We start from the raw sequence: 19,839 nt of genomic DNA, 5'->3' as shown, positions 1-19,839 counted from the left end.
TAGAGATCTAAATTGCTGTGCTTGGTTTTCAACAAAACTTAACTGTTATTATTTTCCTGACAGAAGCATGCACGGAGTATAGCTGGGACATGTGTAAATGTGCGTGTGGGAGTGAATACGGAAACTTGAGATTAAAACATGTTGCTCAGCAGGATGGTGATGGGGGTGGTGGTAGCTGACGTAGTAGTGATGGGGTGAGGAGTGGTGTGAGGAATATTATTTTATATATTTTTTGAGAAAAAAGTTCATATTTTTATTTCTTCTCCAAAAAGAGTAAGAAGGATAAATAAATCTAGATGAGTAAATTCTGTAAATTTAAAAACTGCATTCAGTTGCTAGCGTATTTGAAAAATGTAGCAAATTAGCCAATGAATTGAGCATTATTAAGTATATAGACCCGGTCATGGAACTTTCTTTTACCTTCTAAAATTACGTTAGTCTTTACTGACTGCATTAGTCAAGGGTGAGATGATTATTGAATTGTTTTATTTAATGTTCATGAAACCAATATTTCTTAAGCTATGTTCCATAGAACTCTGGTGTACTATTAATAAATTACAGGGGTGAAAAAATAATTCAAGTTTTTATAGATTCTATGACAACAATAGCAATGACAGATAATGTAATATCTTCTATTTTTTCATTCTGAGTTTAAATTACTTCAATATTGTCTCTAAAATTTTGAAGAAAATAGTTAAGATATTTTACATATACATTATTGCTTGGTACTTCATCATCTCAAAAGTTAAAAAACCTACAAATTAAACAATATAAGTTAAGCTAAGTTAGGAGAAAATTGAGAAAAGATTGTTGGCATTAGAGCAAATAATGAATACTGCTCTTATTTCTACCACTGATCGGCTATGTGACTTTGGAAAAGCAATTCCCCACAATGGACCTCAGTTCCTCTCTTTTCTTTCCTCTATTTTGCCACATAATCTTTTACGAGAATTATATAAAATAGGCAAAACTAAGGTGGGGCCTGTGCTACCTTGGGCTCCATGGAGTCTTTTTGAAAACCAAAACTAGCTGTTCTTAGTTCTAGTTCTTACTATCTTTGATTCTGGTTTGGAATTCTTAAACAGGCTTTGGTGACTAGTGTGAGCAGATCACACTAGGCCAAGATCTTAGCATCTTTGGGCAGCTACATATGAGCCACACTGTCTACATATTTTTGTATTCTTCTTGTAACTGTAATATTTTTGTATACACATTTTACTAAAAGCTACTATAAATTATTTTTGGTATCAGAGAAGGAACTAACTATCAAACTAAACAATTCATATAATTTGAGTTTCAAGTTACTCAGCAGTACAGTTGTCTACTGTTCCTTGTTTCATAGTTCAACTGAAAATTTTTAAAAAGAACACAAAGTCTGTATTCTATATTTTCTTTGGATAACATCATCATGACTGAATAAATTAGTAAAAGCATGTTTTAATGACATATCCTGAGAAATGATAATTTTAAAAGAATAGAATATGTAAATAAAATAGCTGTCAAATCTTTGACTATCTTGAGCAACTTATTCCTTGCCCTCTTCCAACGAGAGAGAATATTTTCCTTTTTTCTTGCAGCTAAATGATAAAATTTAGCTCTTTCATGTTTTTTTTTTTTATTGCTTTTTTTCTCATTGGAATCTTCCAACAGTGCTTTTTTCTGTTATCAGAACTGCTCATATCAGGCCACCGCTGGCCTACATTCAGTTCTGGAACATACTTTTATCACAAAATGTAGACAAATTGGAGAAGAGAGTAACTGGACAGCAAGGGGGCTTGAAGCCATGTAAATTGAGGAAAATAGGGATTTAATCTGGGGAAGACCAAGGTTTGGCCGTGGTCCAAGGGAGCTGCATTTTTGAAGAGTTGGCATGTGCAGGAGTGACTAAGGGTGTTCAGTACAGTCTCAAGGGGCAGAATTAGAATGAGAGAGTGGTGACATATTTCAGAGCAGCCTCTAGCAGTGAATTATCTAGCTTTGCAGGTGCATAAGCATAGGCTTCCTGCTGCTGTTCAGTGTGTCCAAGGCAGGACTCAAGTGATGTTTGCAGAGTTAGACTAAATGTTGTTTTCAAACCTGAGACACTTCTACACTTAACTGTTAAATTTCTATGTATAACCTTACCTTCCTTTTCTGTAGTTGAGTGCCTCTTAATTCTTAGTATTTCCTCTCTGTGCGAAACTATTGTTTAAAATAAAAGATCATTCCTAACATTTATATTAAATTGGGTGGTTGGAAAGAAGTTTCTTCAATTATCTTCCTCTGTAGACTGTGAAATCATGACTTTATTATGAAACTATGACCAGTAGGAACTTTGACCTCATGTAATTGAGAGAATAAAGGGTTTTATGATCTCATTAGAATCTTGACATGTATGTGCTGTGTGTGCACTACCATTTTTCTTGTGGAATTTTCTATAACATTTAGATTGCGCAGCTTTTGGTTTAGAGAGTTTTGATTATATTGGCAATCACTTATTTTCCTTTCATGCACCATTAAAAAATATTACTTATAGAGTCTTCAAAATGAATATTATAACTTCAAAATTTTCATTATAATGTAAATATGCTAAGGAAAAATAAACTTTCATTTTGAGTTCTTAATTTTAAGGACTTCTATTTATTCAGGTCATAATTTACTCATCACCAACATTTCTGAGCAGGAGAATTATATGAAAGAAAATGTTTTTAAAAATTCATTTTAGAAAGTAACAGGAATGTGTTCAATTAAATTTGCCTTCTCTGAAAATGTAGATTTAGCATTCTTTTAATTAGATTATTTAATTTAAGAAATTAAAATTTTATTTGTTGAATGAGAACTTGGACTTCTTTTTCTAATGTAAATTTCTAATGCAACACTGGGATGAAAAACTGTTAAGAAATTTGTTAAGTGGATTTAGATTCTACATGAATTTTAAATCAGTTAGTGTAGAAAAAGATCGCCGTCATTGAATTAATTTAGACTTTTGAACAAAGTGGGTAAGTTTATTCAGGCTTTCACATACTTTGCTTTTCCCTCTCTTTCACATATAAAATCTCAATTCGAATTTTTCAATAAAATAATTTGAATTGGCCAACTCGATTGTCGACATCAAGATTTGGGGGAACAAATATCTGGCAAAGTCGACTAACTGTGTGAGTGTGGACAACGTATTTGAGATGCTCCCTTCTTTAGATAGAACTCAATAACCATGGCCGGTGGCCTGTAAAACATGGAATGCATCTCGAGTGGAACTCTCATTACAACTCATCTCTTCAATACTTTTACTGTTTTAAAAAACTCTTGAGATAGTTTTTCCTCGTGTGAAGATTAGGGGATAATAGAAAGTACTCTTTAGTGATTCTCCCAGCTTTAAATTTATATGGTTCTGGCCTTAGAGTCGGGTGTTAGGGTAGGTTTTTCTTTTTACTATCCTACAAGGGCATGGTCGATTAGAATTACCGAAACGTTCCGGATATTTTTTCTTAACGTCGAAATAATAATAATTGCCTATCGCTTTCTGTGCCGGTTGAGCATTTTGGATAGCCCACAAAACTGCCTAAGGGCTAAGACCAAGGATTTGAGCTTTACTCCCAGACCTCGGATCCCTGCTTCCAAGTCAGAGTCGGCTCCTGACTCGTGCGCCCCCTCTCCCCCAAAGGGTAAACAAGCCACTACAAATCCCAAAAGCGGGTGCAAATCGAGCAATCACTCAGAGCGCATGCTCTTCTGATGATGAGGTTGGAGCGCCATTTTCGTATGGAAGAGTCTGCCCTCTAATTAGGCGCGTCTTCGGGACACCCAGCGTTAAAGTTGTTCAGACAGTACCAGGAGCCTCACAGAAACAAGCCAAAGCCTTTGACAGGATCCACTCCCTGCAGCGCTTTGGCCGAGACGACATAAAGAAATTATTTTGTGTCAGTTCTTCCGTGGACAAGTGCCCCTCTTTCCCTCCTCGACTCCCTCTCCCCTTCCCTCCCCCTTCCCGCCCCCCTCCCCCGTGGCCTCGCCCCCGCCCCGCCCCGCCGCGGGACCACAGCAATATAAAGGTTAGGCATTTGTGATGATTTTACGCCTACAGTGGCGGTCCTAATGAGAGTACTGGGGAACCGGATGGGAACGTTTTCCCCCGTGAGAACAAAGCACAAATTATATCAGAGTCCAGTATGTGTAGAGGAAACCAGTGCGAGCTCTTCTAAACTAGGAGGTAGCGCTTCGCTTCTCTTTTCATTTTATGTTTTACAAAATGCGGATACATTAGAGGTGGAGATTGAAAGATTAGCTAGAGGTAAGGCAGGGCTCAGAGAGCTGAGGTCCTTAAGAGTGTGTACGTGTGTGTGCGCGCGCGCGCGCGCGCATGCAAGAGTTTAGAAGAACCGCGGGTGAGTGGGGCGAGAAAGAGAATAGGAGACAGAGAAGAAAAATCTGGAGTGCGTGCAGAAAAGGAAGGGGTGCCGGCGCATCCTTGGAAGCAGCCGCAGCGCCCTCCCCGCCCTCCGCTCCCCACTCCACTGTTTCATTCATAAGTTTCTTGTCCCGAGGCCCCGCCCGGCTCTTGCTGGCCGAGGACCCTGCTTCCCGTGCAGCAATTGGTGGACGGCAACAAAGCCTTAGCAACCAGCTCTTAGTGACCCGCGGGGCGCCTGGTAACGAGCACGGCCGCTCGGGAAAAGGAGAGGGGCTGTCCCTTTAAGGGATGGCCGCGGAGCCGTGAAAGTGGAGGGCGCGGAGGGAGGGCGGGGAGGAAGGTCTGGGGGCGGACCCAGGGGGAGGAGGAGGAGGAGGAAGAGTTGCTGCTGAAAGGAGGTGGCGAGGGAGGAGCCGGGGCCGCTGCTGCCAGCCCGCGGGCACCGCAGTCCTGCCCGCTGCCGCACGAGTAGCCACGGGCGCGATCGGGGCCAGACGTCTGCTCCTCCATGAGCACTTTGGGAGCCGGGAGAAGACTTTGCCCGGCCGTGAGAGCTGGTCTGCGTTTCCCAGGCGCGGCGGCGGCGGCGGCGGCGGCGCAGCAGGAACAGCCGGGGCCGAATCGCAGCGGCCACAGCCCGGGGCGTGTGCGCCCCGCGCGGAGCGGGCTCGGGTTCCCCACGGAATGTCCCCGGGGCTCCCGGCGCTCTGATCCCCCGGCCGCCTCCGCCTTCGGCGCCTGCTGCCTCTTGCTATCGGGCTCGGTGTTCGGGACTGCGAGCGCCCCGACTCCTGGGCAGTGGGGGAGCCCCCGGGGGCGGTGACCTCAGCTGGCCAGGACCCAGCCCTCCCCCGCGCGTACCTCGCTTAAGATGGCAGCGGAGTCAGGGGAACTAATCGGGGCTTGCGAGTTCATGAAAGGTGAGGAGCAGCCTCCCCGCCTCCTCCAACCCTCCCCCCCCCCGCCCCCAACACTTCACTTCTCGCTCTGAAGTCCCAGCCACTACCCCCGGCTTCCCCCGGGGTCCCCAGTGTCCCGCAGCCGCTGCGCGCGCTCCCAGCCCCTCTCGCTGCGTCTCTCCCCGAGGACCCCCTGCTTCCGGCCTCTGTGCTTCGGGCGTCCCTCGTTCCCTCGCAGCTCCCTCGGGTGGCCTCTTCGCCCGCTCTTGGGACAGCGCCCGCTTCTGCCGGGCTCCTGCACCGGGCGGCTAGCGGGCATCCTGCTCCGGGCGATCCTTTAGGTCGCCTTTATCTTAACTCCCTTGCTGGCCTCGGTTTTCAGGAACCCCCCGCCCCCCACAATCACACCCCGTTGTCTTTCTTCCTTTCCTCTTCTTGAAGTCTCCGGAGCTGCAGGCGAAGGCTCGCCTCTTTCCTTTCCGTAGCGGCTGAGGTCTGGCGATTTCTGAATCAAACTTGCATCTCCAGTTCTACGGGTACCCCCAGGTCCCCTGTTGGCCAGAAACAAGGGAGATAATGGAGCTATGTCCCCGATGAGCCCCTCAGTCAGGTCCTCTTCTCGCCTCTGTTAATTTGTGCTCTTGAGTCTCTGACTCTTTCTGGGAGAGATCAGGTTTCTGCAAGAATTCCACGTGTTAATGGGTCTTTAAATGATGGGTAGCAGTTGTTATTTTGTTCTTTCGTGTATTATCACCACCCCTACCTCCAGCTTCCCTACTTCTCATATGTTTTCTCCCCTCTTTTGAACTTGTCTTTCAGATCGGTTATATTTTGCTACTTTAAGGAATAGACCAAAAAGCACAGTAAATATCCACTATTTCTCCATCGATGAGGAGCTGGTCTATGAAAAGTAAGTTTCTTTCTTTCTTTTTTTTTTTTTTCTCAACCATAGCTTGTTGGCTCTTTGGTGAGGAAACACTATGCCTCTCCGTGTCAGCTTTATTCACTTCCCCCCAGGAGTGCAAGTAGCAATACCAATTTTTTAAGGCTCAGGTGCTTGGGGAAAGGTGCAGGGACAGTTAACATAATTTGAACCTGTCAACACCTCAGTCCTTTTAGACCTCTGTCTATATTAGTAGTTCTTACCACCAGGGCAGACGGCAGCTGTGGATTCCTAACCCTCCCAGAGCAGGGTCAAGGAGACAGACACTCTGTCCTTGCCAGACTCTGTAATGGCCTGTGACTCAGTCTCTGAGTGTTTATGGAACACCCACAGAGTCCAGGGCAGTGTGTATCTTACAGGTGCTTTAGCTCGATGTCTTCCGTTGTCTCTCAGGATGTTTTTGTTTGTGCAGCTCATTTTTTGGAAAGTGGGAAACATTTAGCTGGAGGAGGCTGTATTCAGTTCCTATCTGTGAGTAAGGTTTTACCTGTATGAGAGATTATTGGGTTATTTTATGTGGGTGTTCCACACTTAACAGTATTATTTTCTTTGCCTTTGAGGAGTGCTATAGGAGTGCTGATTTACTTTCTTTGGTTACTTTGCTTCTGTGGGATTAGGATTTGAGAGTGTAAGATGAGTGTGGAGCTGTTTTCTGTGAAGGACCATTGGTCTACAGGAAAAAGATATCTTAATACTATAAGTATAGTAAAAATTTCATTAGGGATAAATCTCTATTCAGTAAAAGCGACAAATAAGGAATAAGAAGGCTGCATTGTCTTGATTATATGTCATTTGATTAAAAGAGCTGGTGTTACAGAGTACTCTAATATATTGAGTTAAACATTTAATTTTACTTTCTTGTTACCTAACTGTACAATTAAATGAACATAATTAAGTGAGCCATAGTCACTCTACTAAGCTTCCTAGAACTTGTCCTGTTAAATGAGATTTTGACAGTTCCAAGGATTTGTGGGCACCACCAGGCATTTATTCTAAGAGTGAGAGTATTCTCGACCTTCAAGAGCATATCTTTTATTTGAGGGAAAACAATCTTTAATTGTCACTTCAGCTTGAAACTGATGTCTTCAGGACATTTCTCTTAGTGGCGCTGGGAGCAGGATGCTTCTTGAATGGCTGAAGTGAAAGTGGGAATGAAAGAGCCCTTTGCTGCTGCTCATGAATGCCCAGAGTTCCAGCAGCAAAGAGGTCTAAATCCCTGGTGTCAGGTTACAGCTCAGCTCCTAGACAGAATGGAGTAATGCATGGCCTGTTCCCTGACCCCTTGCACCTGGATGATGTCACTGCCTGGAGTGTTTATTGAGTGTTCATTCTATTGTTGAGAATATGCATTGTACTGGCTTTCTTTTGGTGAGTCGAGGGATTGAGGACCTCTCGTGAGGATAGGGGTGGTATATGTGCCAGTATGTTCAGTTCTGCAGTGACTAATGTGCCAGAGGTTGTTTATGAACAAGCTGCAGTCATTGAGGTCCGAGTTGCCCCTCTTGGGATTGCTGGATGGTAGATCCTGCAGAAAATTGTGCTCAGTGGTTTTTTGATTCTTGTATTGATAGATGAGGATCATTTTTGATGTGATTTTAATGTTGGCATTTTAGGATAGGGCTACAAATTACATTATTCTATTGTATTTCTGGTGTCTTATAAAGAAAAACATTCTGGAGAGACAATTCAATTTATATTGTGAGTTTTGACATCATTTGAAACTGGCGAGGACTCCAGTCTTGGCAGAGCATTTCACTTGGACTCACCCAACTACGATAGCACAGAAGTGGCCATGGTTCTCATCACCCACAACTCCATCTTTCTTGTTACCCCAACATATTACACTGGGCTAGATGATGTAGAGAATACAATGATGATGAATGTGCATGTTATCTTCGAGGAGCTCTAAGACTGATGGGAGAATGAATGACAGGACGGCCGTTAGAGATATAGAGAAGATAACTGCCACAGAGAAACATGACCCCTGTGCTGAGAGGGATGTGCAAGCCGGAGGGAGCACATCTGGGTGAGGGGTTCAGAAAAGGCTTCATGGAGGAGCTAAAGTTGTCTTGAAGGCCAGACAGTCTTATCAGACAGAGATATGAGTGGAAAGTTCCCAGAAAAAAGAGCAAGGATGAGGAGGCAGGCTCTGGATGATGTTGGGGGACTAGTAAGTCCTTTAGTTTGCCTGGCGTGTATATAGGCCAGTGGCTATGTGCAATCTGAAGCTGAAAAGTCAGTTGGGGACAGATTGAATGTCAGGGTGAGGAACCGTAGTGTCCTTAGAATGCCATGGGACTCTCCTGAGAGCTTTGGGGGCAGGCCATGGTACGACTGGGTCTGTACAAACTGCAAATAATGGCAAATATCTATTGAGCATTTAAATGCATGCCAGACGCTGTTCTTACTGCTCCACAACTATTCATTTTATTTTCACAGCAGTTCTATGAAGCAGGTACTGTGATTATCCTTAGTGTGCAAATGATGAGAGGAAGGTACGGAGAGGTTTAGGTAACTTGCGGAAAGTCACAGAAGTACAAGTAGCAGAGCTGGAATATGAAACCAAGCCCTGTGATTCTGGAGGACATATATTCTTTCAAAAAAAATTAATATGAGACGAGATCAGGCGTGTTCAGGGTGGTATGGCTGTAGACTAAAAATAGCATCATTTAAGATGGATTAATTAGATAGGAGGTAGTTGAAGGCCACTTAGAAAAATTCTAGAATGTTCAGGGGGAAGAAATAAGTGCCTAGATTAGGACTGATGGCAATGGTAGTGGAAAGAAAGGATCTAAATTTATATGACTTCGTAACAGATCTGCTGGGTGGCTTGGTGGGGTGCTGAGGAAATGGGGGAGTCGAAGAAGTGCTTGAGACAGCTTGTGTCACCATGAGCCTGCTGGAGCCGTTAGCTGAAACAGGAAGTAGGGCGGAAGAATTGGCTTTGGTGGGGAGATCAGGCATTCCATTTTGGTCAGGTTGAGTTTAAGTAATTTAAGGGATATCACGTGATTTTGAAGATCTTCAGTTTGGGAGTTTTCCCCACAGAGATGATGACGCTGTGAGAATGGTGTGATGTCTGGGGAGAAAGAGAAGACATCAAAGTCTGTATTTCATAGGCAGGGCCAAGGTGAGAGGAGAGAGAGAGAGAGGTGGGAATGAGCGGCTAAGAGGTGGACAAACACTGAAGGAGAGAGGAGAAGGGGGAGAGGGACATAAGCGTGGAGTCCATCTCATCGGCTTCACTTCTTGGAAGTAGAGAATGAGAGACAATGCAAAGCCCTTAGAATGACATGTAGTAAGTAACCTGGGTTCTATCTGTGGAGGATGGCCTGTGGCGAGAAAAGATGCGAGTGTCATATTATAATGTACATGTCTCTAGGGGAAGGAGTATTATTAATACACATTATCACAGAGGGCCTTGTACTGCCCTGTTCCTGTGTATTTATTTGCTGAGTGTATAAGTGAATGCTGCCTTTCTGGCTAAATTATTGCCTTGGAAATGCAACGATTATTTTTGAATCAAGAAGACTCTTTAAATATTAGGCTGTGGGCATTCTGGACACAGCTGTGTTTTGTGCAGATTTTTGTTTCGTTATAAAAGGGTGATAGAGCTGCACGATTGAAGTGGCAACCTTCTGTGAAGCTGGTGGAGAAAAATTTTAAAAGTGGCCTCATGGGTAATGCTATTTATTAGAAATGAAAGTGAATTTTATGCTCGATTTATAAGTAGAACTCATCACATTAAAAAAGGGCTTGAGCAGTTTTAGTAAAGTGTGGTTGATAAGAAGGCATACATTTGTCCTTGGGTTGTGATTTCACAGATTAGAGTTAAAATCAGAGTATAGGCTAACACACTTGTGGGACAAAAGCAGCCCATAGAAAAGAAGGCTTTCGAAGATTTATCTGCCTTTGATTAAGCTACAAATAATGTGCGACTTTCCAGAAAGGCTCGTTCTTTTGGTTTTGGAATTGGACCCTGCAATACAAATACAGGCTTACTTTTCATAACTTGGCTCCATTTTTTTTTTTTTTTTGGCTTAAAAGTTAGCAAAATAAGATATGTCAGTTGTTATAACCTTTGTGTGACCCTCATAACAGCGACGATGGTGTAGGGTTGTTAATGCTGTGGTGGGTAGTATAGAAGGTAGGGTCTTTGTTTTCAGCCTTGCGCATTTTCATTTCTTCTCTTCTTGTATTTGCAAAGGCAGGATATTGAAAATGCAGGAGAGAATACTTCATGGACATACTCTGGAGACTGGATAATAAGCAGTTTTTGTAGTGTTTTGAAGAATTTCACCAAATGTTGTAGTGTGGAAGAATGAGCCGCCTCTAATGAGAACTAATTAGCTAACTTGAATATTTAAATAATTTACAATGTTCAATTTTCATTTAAACTGTATTAAATCAGCCTATATGAATGCCACCAGGAACTTTTGGATAAATAATTTATAAAAGAATGATTTCTTTTATGTAGTCTGTAGCATAGGTTTGAGTAAATATGTAAACCTAGGACATCTTTGAAACACAGAAAAACTTCTCTTGCTTGGGAATATTTGTGGGAATGGAGTGTTTGAATTAAATAAAAGTGAGAAGAAACTTTCACTTTTAAATTTTTGTTTCAAATTTAATATATAGGAAGTAGGTTAATTTAATGGAAAGGTGGATGCCATTTAGGCACAGGTACACATACAGATATATATGTTCTGATGGAGCCTTAGAGCCATCATTTCTTACCTTAGCTCTCATAAACTTCAATCGTGTATATAGAAGAGGTGATCTGTTTGAATTCAAAGACAGATTTCACCATGGGAATAAAAATAAAAGCTAACATTTGTATTTATACTGTTGTGCCCGAGAGTGTTCTATGTGCTTTACACACATTAAGTCAGTTAATCTTCAGAACAACCCTAGGAATTTGGTGCTGTTATTATTTACAGATGAGAAAACCGAGGCCTTGAGACGGTAAGTAGTGCCTGGAGTCATTGAGCTTGTAAGTTCCTGAGCCTGGATTCAAGTCACAGGCAGTAGGCGCTGGAGTTCAGGCTCTTTGGCTTCCAGGATGTTTCCAGTTGTCTTGAGCCTGTAGGGGTGGGGAGGGCTCAAGCCAGCTGTGCCCCTCCCTGGTGCCCTTGGCCCTTCTAACTTGGGTAGTGATGACTTTGATGACAAATGTGCTAGTTACAGTGTGTGCACAAACTTTATGTCTAGGCCATACCTGAGAATGTGTGGTGGTCGTTAAAATTTTTATTTTTCCCCTCACAATTCCACTTTTGTGGGTATAATTTTACTTTTTCTCCTTTCAGCGGACTGCCAAAAGAAAAAATAAGTTGAGTTAATTATCATTATATGTTAACAAGATAGATGAAAACAGAAAGAAGCCCAGTTTGTATAAGCCCATGAAAACTGCTTTGTAGGCTGCCTGGTGAAATATTTTTGCTGTTCAACTAGTGTAACTTGGATTTTAAAAGATGATAGGTTTCTACCGTCTTCCCCCTTTCTCTTTCCTTCCATCTTAGCCTTGTAAAAATAACTCAGTATTGTTCAAGGCCGCTTTTTTTCATGTTCTGTTTTGTTTTAAGCATGTGCTTGAGTATGTGTATACCTGTGTATATAACCAGCAGTAATACATAGTATACATTATGAGGAAATGAACATATCTGTATACATTCACCAGTCAGTTCTTAATTGCATGACCCACTTGAGTCAAATTTTACCTTCTAGATCTTGATGTATTTAAACACTTGCTGTTTTGACCTCTTAGGCATTCACGGGAGATAGCTGGTCACTCATCTTCATAAGGACCAATTGTTACTCAGTTGTTTCAGTTTTCTTGAGATAAGCTCGGCGAAACTGCAAAAATTAACTGAGGTGCTAAGGACTCAGTTGAAAGAGGGCGAGTCTTAATCAGGCAGCCTGAGAGAGGGACCCAAGTGGGCTGTCAAAAGGGTGCCCAGCGGGGGAGCTGTCCGCTGGCCAAACTTTGCGCCCTAGCACCACAGAGTGGCTCGTTTTGCTTGAAGTAGGTTTCTAAGACATCAAATCTTCTCATTTGTAAGTTAGTTCATAAACACATTCCAAAGCCAGAAGTAAATGGCTTTTACTTAGCCACGACTTAATACACCTTTGTGATTAAAAAAAAAAAAAAAGGTAAAAGATGATACATTTTATGGGAAATGAAAAAGCATAACTTAAAACTTGTAAGTGGTTGAAAGTGGCTATAGAAGACACTAACATTAAAATTAGCACTGTGCTAATGCTTTGGGGACACAAATACATAAAGAAGGAAGTGGAAACAAATACAGTGCAGGGCAGTATGTGAAAACCTCTTGCAAACGTATGTCTTAAGAATCCAATAAAGGAAGCAATTATTACTGCCCAGGGCGATAAAGAGTTCACAGAGTGATGTTTGAACTAGCTTTGGAAGGGTGTGTAAGAGCAAAGTGTATATTTTATGACCTCTGTGAGGACATGTACTACCTGTTTTTGCTTGCCATTGTGTCCCTACATCCAGCACAGACCTGGCAGAGAGGTGGTGCTCAGGAAATTTTAGCTAAATGAGTGAGTGAGTAAGTGAGTGAAGAATGAAGGAAAGAAAAAAAAGAAGAGATTTCAGTGTTTGGGAGTAGCTAGATTCTGTTGAGGGAAATATTTGAATGCAGAGAGGTCCCATGTGAGGCTGATGATGGAGTTGGGGACTGGGTTATGGGAAGCTTTGGGCTCTCACTTCTGCTGGTTCGTGAATGGCAGGGAGACTTAGCAGGGTCGTGCTTTAGGCCCGTACCCCCACCCATGGGAGGTGGGGTCTGTTGGCCTGTGGCAGGATTGGATTAGGGATGTAGCAAATAGAACAAAAAGGCCAGATGGTGAAGGGGCTAGAAAGGATGGATTGACTGTGTTTGAGACTGACCAGATGAGGGAGTGTTAACGGTAAGTTCAAGGTCTCTGGTTTAAGTGACCGGGAGAAAGTGACACCTTCAAGTAAACCATGTATGTAAATCAGAAGGAGGAGATGCGTTTTGTTGCTTTGTTTTATTTTGTGGGTGGGGAGACAAAATGGTGAGCGGGGGCGTCTACAATGAAAGCAAAAGAGGATCTTTGTCTTTTGTGATTCTTAAGCAGAAAGTAGCCAGCGCCTGTTCTGGGTATTTAGATTTTTACTTGTGGAAAATCTGGGAAGGTGGCTGGAAAGACTTATCCCAGGTTCCTTCCTGGCTCACTGATTTCAGTTGGCTTTTCTACATATAAGTGTGGCATTCATGGTTTCTTAAAAAAAAAAAAAATGTTTTTTAAGCTTTAGTTTCAATTTACTTAAGAAAAAGTTGATTTTCTTAATCAACTGAATACTTTCAGGACCACCAAAGAATTAGATATTGAATGAGAACCATCAAAAATATTTCTCTATTTATTGAAAACACGTAATATTTCCAGTTCTCAACAGCTTGGAAGCATCTGGTAAATGATCAGACTTATTCGTGATTTATAGTGAATTCTTTATAGAAAATAGCTTGTGTGAACAATAGTTTTTAAACAAAATGTTGCATTTGTTTATTAATTTAATATTTTGGTCTCAAAGATGTTCACATCCTATAGCTGAATCGAAGAATTTGCTTGTTTGGACTCATTCTTTTGTTATAAAATTTAATTTTCTTTTGAGAACCAGAAAAGATGGTTTATTTCATATTTGCTCTCCTCACTGGATATACTCCAGTCATGCATTTATCCAGTTTGTCTGGGAATGTAGTATTTTAGTGAGGCAGCTTCCACAAAGATTCGGAAAATCACATCTTGAAATATCAAAGCATATTTCAAATATTCAAATATTAAAAATTCAATATCAAATGCCCAAGATTTATGATTTATGAAACCTTTGAAAATGAATCTACATTTCTTCCTTCGTAAAGAATTTACCGATTAGCTTTATTTTGGTAATACTTCGACTCTATTTTTATGAATACACTGGTTGTATTCATAAACCATATCAGCTTTATGAATACAACCATATCAGGGATAGTTTTAGGGGCTTCTGTGGAATAAAGAGCTCTCTGTTTATGGTGGTGCCTGTTTGTTGACCATCTGGTGTCTTTTAGTGGTTTTACCTTATTGTCAGTTTTTATTGATGACTAACTACAGTAGTTCGCCCTTATCTGCTGTTTCACTTTCCGCGGTTTCAGTTATCTGGAGTTAACCGTGGTCCAAAAATATTAAATGGTAAATTCCAGAAATAAATAATTCATGTTTTAAATTTCTCACAATTCTGAGTAGCATGATGAAATCCTGTGTTATCCTGCCCTCCTGCTATCTGCCTGGGACGGAATTGTTCCTTTGCCCTGCGTATCCACACTGGGTACAATACCTGTCCGTTAATCACTCAGTAACCACCTTGGTTACCAGATAGACTGTCACAGTATCACGGCGCTTGTGTTCACGTAACCCTTATTTCTCTTAATAATGGCCCCAAAGCCATTCACATAATTTTTATTACAGTGTGCTGTTATGATTGTTCTAGTTTATTATTGTTGTTAATCTCTCACTGTGCCTAATTTATAAATTAAACTTTATCATAGGTATGTATGTATAGGGAAAAACATAGTCTATATATGATAGCTTGGTACTATCTGCGGTTTTAGGCATCCACCGGGGGTCTTTTGGAACATACCCGCTACAGATAAGGAGGGAGTACTTACCATCAGTTAAGTGCTTTCTAGGTGCTCCTTACTGTCAGGTTAGCTTTTGACTTTACTGTCAACATACCAGCCACTAAGAGCGGCCTGCTCCCTATGATCTGTCTGATGAGTCTCAGAAACCAGACGTCACATTTCATTAGCCTTTGGTAGTATAAAATAAGGCTAAATACACTCTGAGACTGAGACTGTCTTATAAACAGAGCTAAAGGGCATGGGTTTTGTGGAAGGCTTTAGGAGAAATAGTATGACTTTATTTTTTGACTTGTGATTCTCCTCTGTATTCCATTTTGAGATTTCCGAATTGGGGCTCCTTATCTAACTGATTTCTTATTTACATTTTTCTTCCTTTTAAGAGAATGTGGAATTAATATAGCATTAGTCCTCGTGGTCAAATTATTGATTCTCTGAAATGTTAAAAACATTTCTAAGTGTGAGATAAAGAAAACAAAAAGGTCTCTTCTAGGAAGCTGTGGATGGCGGTGAAATAGTGCCTTTCCTGTTCTGCCAGACCCTTCACTAGAGGCAAATGTTAGGCTTATGTTCCACAGGCAGCTCTAGAAAACTCAAAGGTGAAGGTTTAGGATGATTTTTAACTTGGCAAAACTCTCAGATAGAATCGAAGCAGTTCCAAATGAAAAAAGGAGTTGGGTGATGTATATATATAGTTGGGGCAAGTCTTTTCAGACTGGGGTGGGCCCCATTTGGAGCAAGCTGGCAACATGATGCAGGGCCGATGGGGATGGGGCGCTCCTATATCCTAACCTCACTTTGCGCTAGAGAGGTGGACGATCTCACCATTCTCCGTCTCCCTTGCCGTCCCTTCCTTCTCAGGTCATTTTTGTCAGTTTCGTCTATGTAGTCTTATTTCGTACGCAAAACTAGTAAAACGTGTTATCTGATATCTCTCCCACATACCTGATATCTCTAATCTAACCTGGTGTGAAGATTAGAAGGATTAAATGGAAGAGGCAGTATTTTTGCAGATGAACCAACCACGGCTCAATATTTCATTCATTCATTTACTCAGTCATTTCGGGGCCAGGTGCTAGGAACACGACAGTGAGCAAATTTTAGCCCAATCCTGCTCTCCTGGCACTGATAGTCCAGTGGGTGATAGGGAGGATATTAAATAAATATTCAGACACAGGATTATTTGTAAATCTGAAGGAAAAACCTACGGTTCTTTGGAAGCACATAACAAGGGACCTGACTTGCAGAGTGGGGTGGGGGAGGGACTAGGCAAGAACTCCCCGAGGAAGTATGACAAGAGCTGAGACCTACAGGTAAGTATATATTATCTAGGCCAGGAAAGGTAAGGTGCTCAAGGCCTGAGGCAGGAACTCAAAGAAATTGCTTTGCTGGTAAAGAACTGAGGAAATGGTGCAAAAGAGAGAGTAGGGTCTGGACTGACCTGGGCCTCGCAGGTATGTTTTAGGGTTTTGGTTTTAATTCCAAGAGTTTAGAGAGGTAATGTGATCATCGCCGGGTTTTAGAATATTTCTTTTTCTTTTCGGAGCCTCAGTTGCTTTACGAAATGTGGGAAAGGCTGTTCTTTTATGTACAGGGCATCAGTCGTCCTTACGTTTCTACCGAAGCCATGTGTACACTGTCTGCGTAGCTGTCTGGCCTTCAATACCTGCCATTGAAAAGAGGTGTTAATTTACAGTGCTTGAGAGTGTTTCCGTGGGAGTAAATTTTAATCTTCTTAGTGCATTCCTGAAGTCTCCTCTTCATTTTATTAATCTAGGTCTGGAAGGGTGAGTCTAGAAAGGGGTTGTCATTAATTGGCTGGCTGAATGAGAAAGTCACAGAATTATAGACCGTGTTGCTGGAAGGTTCCTTGGTACCATCTAGTCTGTTCTTTGGCTTTTGAGGCAAAGTGGCAACACTAACCCGTTTTATAGAAGCAGCAGCTGAAGCTTTGCATGATCCTGCTACTTGTCCAGAAATGTCCAAACCTACAGAGAATTTTTATAAGAATTTGTTTGAGACAAACCGATGACAATTGCCAGGAAGCAAGATCTCAGATGCTTCAGAGAATGACATTTCACAGTTTCTTTTATGCATTTGAGATTAAGGAGGGAACGTAAGGAAGATTACCTGAGGGTTGGAGAAAGCCAGGTGGATTCCAGGATAGTTATGGTCATGCACTTTCTTGAGGGCAGTTGTGGCTTATTTCAAAGGTGTGTTCACCTAGATGCACCAAAACAGTGCACAGGGCTTGCTTAAAGCAAAAGCAAACCTTTTACTAAAACAGTGATATGCCTGGGGTGTGACTCCTCACCCCGTCTGCCCAGTTAGGAATTAATGATCAGATCACCCCGGGAAGCTACTTTCTGCAGCACCCCTTTTTTGTCCACAGCACTAAGTGGAGAAGGGTTCCTCATACTCCCGGTGTTGTGCACCCGGACATCCCTAAAAACTCAGACACTGTACCAAAGGACAGGAGTGAGAGTCGATGTGGGGTTCGCTCCTTTCTTGGTGATCTCAGCACATGTTGAACTTTATGCAGGTCAGTAAATAGAAAATAGAAATGATGCCAAGCTTCCTGATGTAGGAAGCTGCTTTCTGTCCTGTAACTTTGTCCTCCAGCTGTGTGGAAAGCATAGTGCATTTCAGGAAAGAAGCTGTGAGGTTCTTCGCCTTCGCCCTGGAGACATCTGAGGGAAATACCTTCTGTATCAAGAGTCAGCACGTTCTGTATCCAGAGCCAATACCTCTAGAGGGCAGAATGCGTCATATAGGGCCAGCAGCCCTTGAGAAACATTTGACCTGTTGAATGGGTCATCCATTATGGATAACTAGAGTCATAGACTCTCTAGACTCTGTAATATGATGTATATAATTACATATGATAATATATGTCTATAATATATCTAATAATATATCTAATACTATCACATATAATAGTCTATAATATATATAATGGCCAGAAATGTGATGTGATGTCATACGATATAATATAAATAATATAAGTAATATAATATAACATAATATAATGTAAATCAGGAAAGAACTTTAGAAGCCATCTAATTCAGCAGCTTCATTTGCTAGATAAGGATGTGGCATCCCAGAAAGGCTAAGACACGAGTCCAGGGACGTTGAGTGATCGAGTTGGGACTGGACCCCCTTGCTCTCCAGTGGTCTTTAGTTTTCCATCAGGTTCTGTGTGACTGGTGTGGAGCCGGGACGCTTCGTAGATGTGCAGATTTTCTTCCCCAGGAAGTCAACCTCAGTGTGAGACTGTGGTTTGTTATGTTGTAAGGGCTTGAGCAAAAACTCGGACTGTACTTTGATCTTAGATTAGTGTTTGCTGAGCAATTGAGGCCTTTTTGAAATTTGATTGAGTTTCAGCCATGTACAGCAATTTTTTCATCTGACCAGGGGGTACTGATGATAGCTCAGGGCTAGAGAGAGTATTAGGTGGTATGTGTAGCCCAGAGGGCTGTGCTGATTAATTTCACCAAAATTTTACACGTACACACACGTATAATCTCACTGTGCTTTGGAGGCTACTGCTGTTCGCATTTATCACATTGTAATAATATGTTTACTTGTCTTTTCAGTGGTGCTAAACTCCTTGTGGGTGGGGAATGGCGGTCAGCATGCTTTCAGTAAATACTAGAGTGAGCGAATGAATTAATAGACAAAAAGTGCCAGCAGCGTTGGTAAAAAATTGAAGAGTTGTCATGCCGAATATAATCAAATAGAGCTTTTTCATCCTATTTATAAAATAGTTAAATTTTTTTGTTTTTGTATTGTCAGCACTATGATTAATATGTTAACTTGTAGTATCTTGCTCAGAGAAGGTGGTCACACTTTTGTTGAATGAATGAGTATTGCTTGGAATGTAGCTTATCGTTCTGCTGAGTTGAAAATTTTCAAACGAAACTTCTGATATGTAAAATGTGCTTTAAGCGATGCTTTAAGCAATGATTCCTCTGGGAATGGACCCACTTAATTTAGAGTTTGTTTGAAAAACCCATCACAAAATAACGAGACATCATAAACTTCATAAATCTTGTGAGAAGAGCTAGACATGCTGGGTACAGCAGAAAGGTTTCTAAGCCCAATTTCTGTTTCCCTAAAAATCTGCAGGACCAACACTGTGGGCAGTGGGTGACCCTGTGGACAGTGGGTGGCCTGGGTAAACATTTGTTCTGATCTTTGGGCTCCCATTTATTTTTCTTCCCCAGAAGGAGGCGACTATCCCTTTTCTCCCCTCCCCACTTGCGAGACTCCTGTAAAATTTGATTTTAGATATTTATACTTACTGAATAAAAGACAGATTGGCTGATTTTCACTTAATCATGAGTTTCATCCTAGTGATGGACACATAATTTGCTAACCTTACAAGAAGAAATTTACACATAGGTGAGGAGGATTCATTGATTCATTGATTCATTCATTTGGAGGGGAAGCGGAGGGAACTCGGAAATAACAAAATATACCCATGGTTTTTATGCCCAAACGAGACCTTATTTTCCTTCTCTCCTCTTCTTTTCTCTTCTCTGCTTGGCTGTGGCTTGTCCTGGGAATTGCCAGAATGGAGAAGGCGCTATCCAATGTAGTTAACTCGAGGCTTAGGAGCTCACCGAGCCCTCAGGTTTCTTGGTTGTGTCTCTACAGGGCTTATCTCTCCCATTTCTCCTCCCTTTTCACTGTCCTCAGGTTGATGACCTTCCATTTTCTTCTACTCTGAACCCAATTCTTTCATTCTTTTGCTTTGGTTCCAAATTGCTCAAATACATATTTTACACTTCCTAGCACATTTGACTTATTTCAATTGATATTAATTTTTGTGTTTTAATCTTTCCTGCTAGCTAATGGTCTGGCTGATAAATGTGTTTCCATTTCCCCCCACCTCTGGCAAGGAAGGTTCTTACAAAGAAGAGTGTTGCTGTTGGAAGGTGTCTTCTTTAT

At 41.7% G+C, this 19,839-nt stretch overlaps 1 protein-coding gene across 6 annotated transcripts in view; it reads left to right on the top strand.

Moving 5' to 3' along the window:
* The first annotated feature begins 4,770 nt into the window (after window positions 1–4,770).
* Window positions 4,771–19,839, top strand: part of CDC14A (cell division cycle 14A) — a 134,161-nt gene continuing 119,092 nt past the window's right edge. For 5 of the 6 annotated variants that reach the window (XM_011368326.2, XM_011368317.2, XM_023536288.1 and 2 more), the window contains exons 1-2: window positions 4,771–5,307; window positions 6,106–6,196. In XM_011368326.2, coding sequence (XP_011366628.1) covers window positions 5,259–5,307; window positions 6,106–6,196 — 140 coding nt within the window. In that variant the 5' untranslated portion in view covers window positions 4,771–5,258. Of the gene's footprint in view, window positions 5,308–6,105; window positions 6,197–19,839 lie in introns of those variants that run through there. The other variant, XM_023536278.1, reaches the window with a different exon arrangement.

The sequence above is a fragment of the Pteropus vampyrus genome, unplaced genomic scaffold, assembly GCF_000151845.1.
Source record: "Pteropus vampyrus isolate Shadow unplaced genomic scaffold, Pvam_2.0 Scaffold6, whole genome shotgun sequence".
NCBI classification, from domain to species: Eukaryota; Metazoa; Chordata; class Mammalia; order Chiroptera; family Pteropodidae; genus Pteropus; species Pteropus vampyrus.
This window is presented reverse-complemented; position numbering and strand designations above follow the sequence as displayed.